General features: G+C 47.2%; 1 protein-coding gene across 1 annotated transcript in view; it reads right to left on the bottom strand.

Moving 5' to 3' along the window:
* The window catches only part of ANK2 (ankyrin 2), a 296,641-nt gene extending 285,153 nt beyond the window's left edge, over positions 1–11,488 (bottom strand). Inside the window, exon 1 of the mRNA XM_068153843.1 lies at positions 11,337–11,488. Within this exon, the coding sequence (XP_068009944.1) occupies positions 11,337–11,408 (72 nt within the window). The 5' untranslated portion in view covers positions 11,409–11,488. The remainder of the gene's footprint in view (positions 1–11,336) is intronic.
* Positions 11,489–12,632: the final 1,144 nt, after the last annotated feature.

Genomic DNA, 12,632 nt, shown 5'->3' with positions numbered 1-12,632 from the left:
GAAACATGATCAGAAGCACACAGCAAGAGCCAAACCCACTCTGTCCTGCAAAGGATTCCCCAGCCCTTCTCAAGTGGGGTGCTCTTGCACAGCCCTCAGGAAGGTGAAAAACTTGAGAAGGCCTTCAACCTTAACCCCAGGGGAACTGCAATAGCAACACAGGTGCCAAAACCAGGACAAATAATCCACCTGCCAGGAGCAGTACTAGGCTGGGTGATAAGAGGTTATCAGTCATTAGCCCAAGACAAGTAAGCAATTTCATGTTATAGAAATCAAGTTTCAATGCATTTTCTACAGTGCCTGCCCATCAACTTCCCAGATCTTAAGAACACATCCAAAATGTGCCAGACAAAATGCTTTTATTCAGCTTTCACACACATTTGCTTTACTAAATATAGATTTTCTTCTTTGAGCTGAACAAGCTGAAGGGGAACTAGCAGCCACTGGAGCCAACAAGACTTTTGTAGAGGAACTTTTACTTCTAAATATTTATACCCAACTCTTCTTGCTCTTTGCTTGCTCTGAATTACCCAACCACCATTAGAACCACAAAGCTTCCCCCATTTGCATTTTGGTGCTGCAGAAACTTCAGGACTCTGTTGTTCTTGCCCCTGCTTTTAATACATCAATTGTTTTCTCCAACTACATCCTTAGAATGCCAGAATTACCATAAGAGAATCACTAGGTTACCATAAAAAAGGACCAGTATTATCATAGTATCATTCAGGGTTGGAAGGGACCACAAGGATCATCTAGTTCCAACCCCCCTGCCATGGGCAGGGACACCCCACACTAGATCAGGCTGGCCAGAGTCTCATCCAGCCTGGGCTTAAACACCTCCAGGGACGGGGCCTCAACCACCTCCCTGGACAACCCATTCCAGGGTTTCACCACTCTCATGGTGAAGAACCTCCTCCTCACATCCAGCCTGAATCTTCCCACCTCCAGCTTCATTCCATTCCCCCTAGTTCTATCACTACCTGAGATCCTGAGAAGTCCTTCCCCAGCCTTCCTGTCGGCCCCCTTCAGATACTGGAAACATGAGAAACATTCAGACCAGGAGGAGGGGTGTGAGCCCTGTTTTCTGGTTTTCAACTTGCCCACATGAGAGAGTCCTAAAATTGCTTGGAAGTGACACCTTGCCCAATAGCTGCCAGCCAGGAGGCAGCAGAGAACACACACCAAGGCAGTGATGATTCAAGGTAGAGCATTTCCAGTAGGAATCTCTGCCTGCTACAGAAACGATTCTGAGAAACAGTCTCATTGAAGGTCAGCTCCAGAGACACAAGAAGCTATTTGCAGGAAATCCAAGACTAAATTATTAGTGACGTGGTCTGGATCTAAAAATTCTCTGAGTTTACAGTGGTACAAGAGATGTCCGTGCAGCATGTGACACCCCTGCCTGCTGTCCCGGGCGAACCAACAGGCTTTGGCTTCTGTGCACTGACCAGCTGCTGCTCTCAGCAAGAACTAAAATATCATCTTGAATCGCGGCCAGGATATTAGCGTCCAGCCTGAGCAAGTTCAAGTTTCCCAGAAAGCTCTTGTGCAGTCACAAGAGAGCTCTTCTCATGACGGAGCCCTGCTCCTCTCCCTGCCAGCTCCTGCGCCACCCACACCAACACGCGGAGCGCACATCAGAGAGGACCGCAGCCAGCCACCGCCGCTGGAACGAAGCACGCATTCCTGAGAGCAGCAGCAGCTGAGGGGTCACAGATGACCGAGGATTGGCAGGCATTCCACACCAGGAGGAGGAGGAGGAGGAGGAGGGAGAGTTGCATTTTAGAAAGATAAAATAATAAGCAAATGTGTCTTGGAGGATAACACTAAAATAGCGCACAAAGGAGACTTCAGAAGAGTCGCCTTCACGTGATCCAACAGCCAGCTATTATCCAAAACATCCTAGCTCAGAACTCAGTGCAGAGTTTATTTTCTCCTCTGGGAACTGGGAATGTGGGGAGAGCATCTGGGGAAGGGGAAGGGTGTTTGTGCTGGTTGGTTTTAAATCGAACATTTGGGGTGCATGCTGTTTCTAAAGGTGCATAAGAGGAGGAAATTGCTCTCAGACACACAGGTAAGTAATCCAGGATTACTTTTTTCCCCTTTTCTTACAGGGGAAAAAAAAAAAAAGAGAGAGAGAGAGAGAGAGAGAAATGTAACATTTAGGAAGACTGCACAAGAAGATGAATTAAGTCTGGACATCCTCAAACTCAGAAAACAGAACTTCACCCTTAGATCCAACCTAAATGATAAGAGGTTTTAGAGCACCACTTCCCACTAGCCTGAATCCAGCCAATGGGAATGTGTGAAATACATTCCCATCTGTGGGATGGTTGCAAATGTCCCACGAGATGAAAGCTCTCCAACAGGACACACAGCCCATGTCAAGGCCTCTCACATGACTGTCAGGACTTGGGGTCACACAGCCTTTGTTCACATGAATCTGTGCCTCACGTACACAGCCCCGTGAAGTCACACCATGAGTGTATTCAGACATGTTCAATTCACCTCCTGAAGGGCCATCTCTAGATAGATCAAATGCTTCTCCAGTTAATTTGCTGTGAACTACATCTACCATTTTTATTTAATTCATGGCCTTTAACACATTCAGAATAAGCAATAACAAACATAAGACCTGATCATACAATTGTTAGGGTTGGAGAGGACCTCAAGGATCATTCAGTTCCAACCCACCCTGCCATAGGCAGGGACACCTCGCACTACAGCAGGTTGCTCAGAGCCACATCCAACCTGGCCTTAAAAGCCTCCAGGGATGAGGCTTCCACCACCTCCCTGGGCAACCTGTGCCAGTGTGTCACCACCCTCATGGTGAGCAATTTCTTCCTAACATACAATCTGGATCTACCCAATTCTAGTTTTCCTTCATTCCCCCCAGTCCTATCACTCCCTGACACCCTAAGAATTTCCTACCCAGCTTTCTTTTAGCCCCCCCTTCAGATAGTGGAAGGACACAATAAGTTCTCCTTGGAGCTTTCTCTTCTCCAGGCTAAATAACCCCAACTCTCTCAGTCTGTCTCTATAGGAGAGGAGCTCCAGCCCTCTGACCATCCTTGTGGCCCTTCTCTGGACAAGTTCCAGCACATGTCCCTGAAAGGGACAGGTCAGCAACTTATCAGCATCTTAATCTCCTGTAGCTGTCACTTTCTATACATCCACAGATCTGAATATTAAGAGTTAACAAGGCAAACACTTTTCCAAAATGTTTTGCAGGGAGGGAGTTGATGAATGAATCCTGGTGGCATAAACAAAGATTCCTTCAATATAGGAATTCTCAGTTAACTGCTGCATTACACACTGAACTCTTCATAATCTACAGGAGTTCTACAGATAAATCAAAATACTCCAAGACTAGACAGCCAAAACAACAAGAAGAAAATCCAGCCTGTACAAGCAGAGACAATCAATAATTGTGCTGTAAATGCTGTGCGGTCCCACAACTCAACACAACTCATTTTTTCTTCATGTTGGGAATCTCAGATGTGATGTACAATTTGACCAGGGCTTAAACTTGATTAAATCCAAAACCACAGAGCAGTTCCCTATAATTGATACCAGCAGTTATGGCAGAGAAGGGGGAAGCCCAGATACAAATATTATGGTAGGATATTATTACAGAGAGTAGGTATTTAAACAGCATTCCCCAAAGTGGCTTTCACAAACACTTCAGCTCTCAGGGTTGTAATTTTGTGCTCTGAGGCAGGCAGGGAACGAGGCACAACTGACATTACTGCCATAATCTCATTAGCAAAGCTGCCATACTACTGCTGCTGTCTGTTCTTGGAGGCTTTAGCAATCAGCAGCCTGGCTGCATGTTCAGCCAGTTATGAGAAGAGCATCAGGATGTCAAGCACTCTGCATCACTTAATCATGACACATTAAACCTAACTATGATCAGCAATCATTTTTGCTAAACTGAAAGAGAAATTTCCTCTCAGGGCGTTCTCAGTTGTGAAAATCTGCAGCACAGCATTTTTAACCCACCCTCTGTAAGGTATTCTTCCTGATGTTGTTAGCTTTCAGTTGCAAAGCTGACAAAATTCTACCAGATTCTTTCAGCCAGCTGTCCACTTGCATTGCTCTGAACAGCTCTGTGCACCAACAACAGATTCTCAAGGCAGCCTGTTTCCCCCACCCAAGTTCATTAACGAACAGCAGTTCCTAGCTCACTGCCTCTCTTCTTTATTTAAATAGTCTTTTTTTATTTTAAAGCATGCAGATAAAGAGTACAGAACATCATTACCTCTTGAAGCCTACAACCTGCTTGACAGGACAATTGTTTCTGAGCTCCCACCTTGCCCATCTCAGCAAGAGCAAGCAGGCATTTCAGAAAGGAAGAAAGAAAAAGAGAGGATGGCCATCAGAAGGGAACATATTGTGTTTAGTCAAGTATCTTCCCCTCTCTGATAGCCAGTTATTTATTGACAGTTAGCCAGGAGCCTTCTCAATCCCATTTACCAGTTACTGTTTATAAACTTAGCAGAGATTCCTCTTAACACAAACATCAGCAGGAGAAGATGCTCAGCTAAGTCCTTTGATCACCAGCAGAGCATATTTACAACTCCAGGGCATATTCTCAGTGACTGTAGCTCAAAACTGATGCCTGAGGGTAAGCTCAGATGCCAGAATTACTTCTGTGTTGGTGTAACATCAGCCATTTGACTTACCACACTGTGTGCCACGGTGCTCACCACGACGCAGCTACCAGTGGCTCCACACAGTCCCTACCAGCCCCAAGGCTCTCCTTCCTGCACCCTCACAGGGACCTGTACTGTTGTGGAAATCGCCTTCACCAGGGTTTCTGTGGCAACATCCCACAGCAAATGACTTCAATCTAAAGCCTAAAACCCTCTACCAAACAAACCCACAAACATAATAACAAATTATAAGACTTACACAACAAAGTCATAATAAATACAAACACAGCACATTCACCATGACCCTTTTGGTGTTTCAGAGCAAACATCATTATTACCTTACCTTGGGAGGCACCAAAGCTACAGATACTAAGAGCAAGAAGTTTTGTTTCTAAGACACATAGGCAGAGATCAGTATTTAGCACAGACAGACTTACAAGGTTTGTGTTGAGGGATTTAGTGGGAAGCAGGAGTGCTGGTTTGCTGTTTTTACTCTACTGACTGGTAAGAAGCACTTTAATTCTTCTCCTGCACAGCAGGCTAAAAATGCTGGCTCCAACTAAAGTGGTTTTCATGGCTTTGCTGCACAAACTGGGACAACTCACCGTGGTTCCCTCATTTCAGAATCTCATGTGTCATCAAAAGGATCTGCTAATTTCCAGGATTTCAGAGCATTCCTTTGACTAAATGACTCAACTCACAGTCAGGCAGTCTCACAGGCTCTACATTTTAGTAACTGTGTGGCATGGAAATGGGATTGATTCCCAAGGATTTGCTATCCTTTGACATGCACCAGATTTTTTGCTGCTTTTCTTCACAAAGCTCCAATATCTCTATTGCCTGCCTTGAGGTTGTTTAGAGTACTCAGGTGACTGAACCACAAATACTGAGCTGAACTGCCAAGCAGTGGACTAACCTTCTAGCTGAGACTGCATCTGCTTTTAGGAAGTACCCCTCTTATGCTTTCCCTACATCCACCAGCAATTAGTTTGGTTGTTCTTCCCATCTGGCCTCCCTGCTGTGTGCTTTGTGTGAGATCCACTGCAACCTACCATCATCATTTGTGAGTCCCTTGTTGTGTGCTCTGGAAAACAAGCATTTAAAAATATTTCACCTTCCATACATACACACACACATATATACATATACATATATAGAGAGAGAGTCTTCTCCTCTGGGATTAGATAATCTCCTTGCAGCCCAGCCATATGCCAAGGCCCAGCCCCCAGGTAATCACCTGAGAACTTTGCCAGGGTAAAGACCAGGGGCCGGAGCTGCACCTTTAATCTCTGCTTGCAAATTCCCTACACATTTGGCTTGGGAAGCAAGCTTTCCAAAGTTATTATTTCCCTTTTCTTGATTGTGGGCCTAAACCACCCCCCTCCCAATACTAAAGCTGCAGCGTGGCAGCAGTATGTTTGTTTTCCTGCAGCATGTTATCATACATTGTGATTCGGTTTTTAATTCTATGATCACTTCAGTGTTTTGTTTCGTTTTTTTTCCAGAGCCCAATTCAGTGTAAAGGACAGGAAAACAAAAGGACAGAATTACAATGGCACAGTCCTTAATTCCCCTAATTCATAACTGCTAAATGATTGAGTTTGCAACCTAAATAACACTGCAGCACAATAATTTCTGTATGTAATCTAGATACATGTAGTCATTTATGCACTAACTGTTAATTACTTTCCCCTACATTAGCCTACATCTATTATGCAACAGGTTCATTATGCACAATGCTTCATCATTTCAAATCAGCAGTAAGACATTTTCTAGCACCCTTTTCCCTTTGGTATGGCATCCATGGTTCACTCAAATAGCAGTGTTCATTTGGATAGATGTTCTCTTTATTCAGTGCTGTGACACCTCAGCCAGTATCTCACCAGGCTGGTTTTCAAGCCATTCTACTTTCAGGCCATTCTGCTTCATAGCAGCAGAAGGTAGAATTAAAAATAAGGTTGACTTAAATTTCAGTTCAAAGAAACCCTGAAAATGGGAAAAATCAAACCAATCTTGCTTTTGAATTTATGCAACTAGAATCCATGCCAGCAAAGATGTGAAGGCAAACAACATACTGTCCAAAACAAAGCTACTGCGAGGGTGGGCTGGAAGGAGCATCAGTCAAAACCACCCATGGAAAAGATGCTTCAAATATCTTCAAATCCCACCAACTGTTAGTAGGGGACAAAGAACATCCTGCAGTAGGAAGAGCCTGGGGAGTGGGATAAAGAGCCGTGGGCTGGAAAAGACAGCACCAGAGCACACCAGTAGGATATGAATAGTCAGTAGTATGAATGGTCCAGAAGATGACCTCTAGCACTGCAGTGGCATACAAGTTTTTAGGAAGGGTTGTTTTTGCCTTCTTTACAGGAGAAAAGTATAAAGTGGTACAGTACAAAATCCACTGGAGTTACAGGGCAGAACTCCTTGAGAAAAGAAAATAAAAGGAAGAAAACTCCTTCCTGCAGCCCCACAGAGCAAATGAAGTGTTCCCTGTAGCAGCTTTTTGCCAAGTCCTAGGTGGAGACCTCATACCGATTAGACCACATCTGTTAGAGTTTATGTAATCTGACAGGCTGCAAAACTGTATCATTTGAGCACAGAGATGAATTGCTATTGCATCCAAGAGCCACACTTGGCACAACACACAAGGCCAGGCATACTTATTTCCAGCAAGCTCTGCTTCCTGTGGTGACTTTGGCTCATCAAGCAACGAGGTAATGGGTAGAATCTGAAGGTCTCATATTCCATTCTCTAAAGTACTCAAGCAAATGCCTTCCTCTCATGGATTTGTGATGCCATGGAAACATCTTGGGTGAAACAGTGACAGGAGGCCTCTTCTGCATCTTCCCACATCCACATCAGCACTTCTCTGAACACTATGCTGGGTGTTATCTCTCCAGTTTTGGTTCTCACTCCAAGCCATGAGTTTGGCACTCCAGATGCTTTCTATCCTTTTGGACATGGATTTCCAAATATATCTAACCATAATTTGGAGGGAAACAAACAGAAAACCCAACCAGCCAACAAAAAAAAACCCCACCACACACAAAACCAAAACTTGACAAGGAACAGGAGGACTTCCAAGCATCCAAGCATCATTCTACAAACAGGTCTTTTACTGAAGGAGAATTACATGGTATCAACAGGTTTCAGGGGGGGCAATAATGGTATGACATTAGGAAAATTACCCTGTGACTCCTGTATGTTGCTCAATAATAAGCAGCTTTGACTGAGATGAGCTCAATCACTGTAAAAGACACTCCTGCACATTCTTTTCTTGTATCAGATAATGGATTAAGATCATCGATCTACTCATGTGCTCAGAGGCACAGCAGGTAGCAATACCTAAGTGCCACAGCAGATAATGTTGAGTGGGCCACTTAGAACAGTAGAGTTAGTTCTCAAACAAGGACCCCAGAGCAATCAGAGGATTAGTGATGTGGGAATTGCAGCCTCTTGCTCCAGCCAAGGCAGAAAGGGTGTTCACAGCCTCAGGTCTCACAGCACTTGTTTGTGCATCTTTCTCTTTGCTTGTTGAAAGGTCTGCCCTAGCACGAAAAGCTCTGGAGCATCCAGTACCTTCACAAAACTGCAAAAGCCTGGCTCCACCATTGACTCCATTTTTTATAGCTGACACATTGACATTTCTGAGCTATCTCTAGATATACACTGAACTGCTTGCCCAGTATACCTGTAATTCAGTTTGATTTTCTCTTTAGGATGCAATAAAATCACTACAGTTCAGCCATTCAAAGCATCTACAACATCAGTGAGAAGATACTGCAGCTCTTCTAGGAAAGGTGTTCTGCAGATTCTTCATTAAATCATGACCTCAGTACTGCCTAGTACACCACTCACAAGTTGTACCATTGCTGGCCTGCCTCTGTTTAACTAGGCATCATAGCCTCAGCTCAAGCCCAAAGCACTAAACTGCCCTAATTTTATGTTTCCTCATAAAGAGTACAATTATTATTGTACATTTGTCCTGCTAATGAGGCAGGCAGCTTGCAGTTTCAATGCATTAAAAGTACCTCCTGGGGAACAGTTAGTAAGAGAGGGGTTTACCCCTGTTTGCTATTTTACTCACAAAGATATAAAATCACAATGCCAAATTATCCAGGAGAACTCATTCAGATATTTTAGTTGTTTAAAGGACCAGAACTTAAACTTTACAGCAACTTGGTGTTTTGTTTGGTACTGTTCAGCTTCACATAGCAAACTTTACTGGTAATTGACTGCACCACTTGACTTGGCAAGGCATACTCCAGGCACAATTTAAATGGCACAACTCAAGTGTTTGAAGTAAAACACAGCTCTCGCTAGAACAGGTTCAGAGCTGCAGATGCAAATAACAGCCTCAGTGCTGCAAGTGCCCCCAAATATCCATTTAACAGGAAGGACAGATTGAAAGATCACTTCAATTAACTGGAAGACACAGGAAAACCTCTACAAACCTAAGTTCTCACAGCTTCTTTCATTACCAAGATGCAAGATGGGACTAGCCCCAAGGACTAGTGGGAATTCAGCAGGTTGATTTCAGTTTTTGACAAGGGCTGTCACGGTAAGTGTGTTGTGATAACAAAACAGTCACTATGATGGTTTCAAGAAGACCTCTTCACTTCCCTTCTGTTTTGTACGCTCCCAACTCCATCCTCCTTCCCTCTTAAGGATGCAAGAGATGGTGGATCACAATTTATAGGAAAATTGATCGACTTCAATCATTGCTGTGCTCTTTGCCTCGGTCCTGAGCAGCTTTGTGTATTTATTTGTGGACTTCCGAATTCATGTGAAGGTCACTCAATAAGCCCTGTGTTTGCTGCTTTATTGAAGGGCAGGAAAAACTCAAACAAATACTAGACTCTAGCCCAGCCATGGTACAGAAATACATCTGACAAGTGACTTCCTTCTAAATGTAATTAGAAATAACTCTAAACACAGAGCAGACAAAATGCGTAAGAAGACAGTCGACTGTCTTCTGTGGTAGTTAATTTTGGCTTTCAAGAGTGATTTCCACATACAAATTCAGGACATTACTTTGTCATTCCATTCTCATGTCAAATGAATAACCCCCAGGAGAAGTCAGTTTGGGACGCTCCAAAGAATGCAGCGGTCTGGCTCTGTGGCTGGACACACTGGGTCCTTCTCAGCAGAGTATTTCAGCACAGGGTGGGGGCTGCTCTGCTTTGCAGTAAGCACGTGGAAGAAGTAACATGCAAAGAGAAGGCAGGTTCCACAAGGAGCCCCAGTGCTTAGGGCCTTCAGCATCAAGCCTTGCCTTCACTACCTGGAACTCTTCTCACTCCACAACACTCTTCATCTGTCCTGCTAGTCCTGCTGATTGCACCTACTACAGATTGCCAACACAGCAGAGATCCTTGCTCATCCTTCTGTCTCCAACCCCCAAACTTAGCTACTAAAATCAGACATTTTTTGTCTTCCAGTTTCCAGCAGGGAAGGGGACAGGAAGTGCCAAACTACACGAGGGTGAAGGGGCAGCTGTTCTTGCGGCATTTGCAGCCGGGGTCAGAAGCAAACCCACACAAAGGCCTTTTTGCTTAAGTTAGCCTAAACATCCAGCGTGTAAAGGCACTGACAAGTTTAGATACTCCTCCAAACTTTCAGATGTCTGACCCAACTGCAGACCTCTGGGATTTCCCTGTCAATGGCACCACCGCTTCTCAACAAAAATGCAGAAAGGCAAAAAGGAGCAAGATGGTATTTATACTTTATGTTTGAGTACACACTTACTACACTAATCTGATTACTCATTGGGAATCCTCCTTTGCAACAGCTTTTTCTTTATTAATCTTACCCCAGTAAGGTTACAGCCTGAGCAGGGAAGAGCAAATGGAGCACGCCAGCACTGTGTCCCTCCATTTCTGCCTCTACCATTTTCAGCAGATGTGAAGTGCTCATAGTGTGAGCCCCCACCTCCAGGAACCCCATCACTGCTCCTCAACCCAGCCAGGTAGAGAACATCAAACAACTCCTGCCACCAACTTCACCATTCAAAATGTAAATTAATGCAGCAGCCACTGCAAGCCAAAGCTCTCTTCTCGCATGGGGACAAATGCAAGCAGGAAAGCGTTGCAAGAGCAGAAGGGCCCCTTGAAAACTACTGCATTACGTTAATTAAGATTTTATTCATGCCTTTCGACACGCTCTGCTACGGCAGTAATGCACCACAACGCTGCACCACCGCCGCTCGCAGCCTTGTGAAGCTGCACATGTGTGTGGGTATGCACGGGCACAGCTGCGCAGGTGGCTGCCTGGCAGAATCTGAGGGCGAATCTGGGGCTTCGTGGTTATTTTACTTGTTTTTATTATTGCTATTGAAAGAGGAGCAGATAATAGGAAGGCATCCATCCACCCGTCTCCGCACACCCACCCACTACTGTCGATGTACTTTCGCACTGCTCGGGTCCCAGCAGTTCCACCTCCCGCCCCATCCACCGGGACTCCCTCTCCCCGCTCCCCGACGGTCCGCCCGCCGCGGGGATCCCCTCGCAACAGCACCCGCCTGGCACCGGGCCGCGGCCAGACCCGGTGCCCCCGTGCCCCTCCACCTCCCCTCCGCTGCACCTGCCGCCGGCGCAGGCGCGGCCCCACGCGTGGAGCGGAGCGGGCCGGGCCGGGAGCGCGGACACGCGTGTCCCCGCCGCCGCGGCGCGCACCCACCTGGCGAAGGCGCGGCGGGCCGGCGGGGGGCGAGGGCCCGCCTCCCGGCGCGGGGGGCGCGGGGGAAGCCATCTTCTAGCCCCGCGGCTCCTTCCCGCCGGCGCCCGCCTCTCCTCAGCCCCGCGCCATGCCGGCACCCGCGGCCCGGCCCCGGCACCCGCCCCGGCCCCGGCGGGGGGCGAGCGGGGGTGACCTTCCCGGCACGGCCGGCGGCGCTGGTGCTGCCGCCGCCCGGGCTCTGCTGCAGCGCGGCCGCACGCCCGGCTCTGCGCGGGTGGGTGTGTGGGTGTCGGGGGGGCAGCCGGTGCGGCGCGGCGGGGTGCCCGCAGGCGGCGGCGGGCGCGGAGGCCGGGCTCCCGATGAGATCATGGACAGCTCCGCGCTGCCGGCGGGGGGGCACCGGGGAGGACCCGCCTCGTCCGCGCACACACACCCCCGGTACAGCCCCACCGGCACACACCCCCTCAGCGCACACGCAGCCACCCCCCCCCACACCCTTCAGCACACACACCGCCGTCACATACCCCTCACACATATACGTTGCACATCACCCATCAGCACACACACATCCATCACACCCTCACCCATACATTCTACACGCCCCTGCTACAGCCACACCGGCGCACGCCCCTCATGCACACACGTATCACACACATACATCACACATGCACCCTACTCCTGATATACCTCCACCAGCACACACCACTCCCTACACGTACACCCCTCATACACGTACCCCCTCGCAGACCCCCTCCCACTCTCTCTACATGCCCAGTCCAGTAGCAATGGGGGTGGCCACAGCTGGGGCACTGCCGGGCAGCGCTGAACCCACCAGGGCTTTGTTTTTAATGCCCACATCTCCCTAGAGCTTCCTTTTCAGCTCTGAGTTTCAGCACAGAGGCACAACGCCGTGGCTGAGGGTTTTACACAAATGTGGCTGTTTTCAGGTGCAATTATCATCATCCTCCACCGTCTGACTCTGCAGAAATGCATGCAGGGGTTTCAAGTCCTGAATGCCTTTTGGCCTTTATCCGGGTGGAACATGAAGGGAGAGGAATTATTCCCTGCTGCCTACATTCAGATATTTTAAGGCCATGGGGGACCCTGTAATCAGAGAGTCTGATCTCCTGCACACAACAAGAATTTCTGGGAATACAATTCCCTCGGTGACTCCTATGGCAAACCCCAAACAGCTGGTGGAGCTACAATGTTCACATCAGAAAGATGATTTGAAGTCGCCCAGTGAACAGGATTCTATCCCTAGGCAAGGGATTCCAACAGTTAGTTACACTTGCT

Source organism: Melanerpes formicivorus, unplaced genomic scaffold (assembly GCF_026170545.1).
Source record: "Melanerpes formicivorus ecotype bairdi unplaced genomic scaffold, bMelFor1.0.p_v2 SCAF_27, whole genome shotgun sequence".
NCBI classification, from domain to species: domain Eukaryota; kingdom Metazoa; phylum Chordata; class Aves; order Piciformes; family Picidae; genus Melanerpes; species Melanerpes formicivorus.
This window is presented reverse-complemented; position numbering and strand designations above follow the sequence as displayed.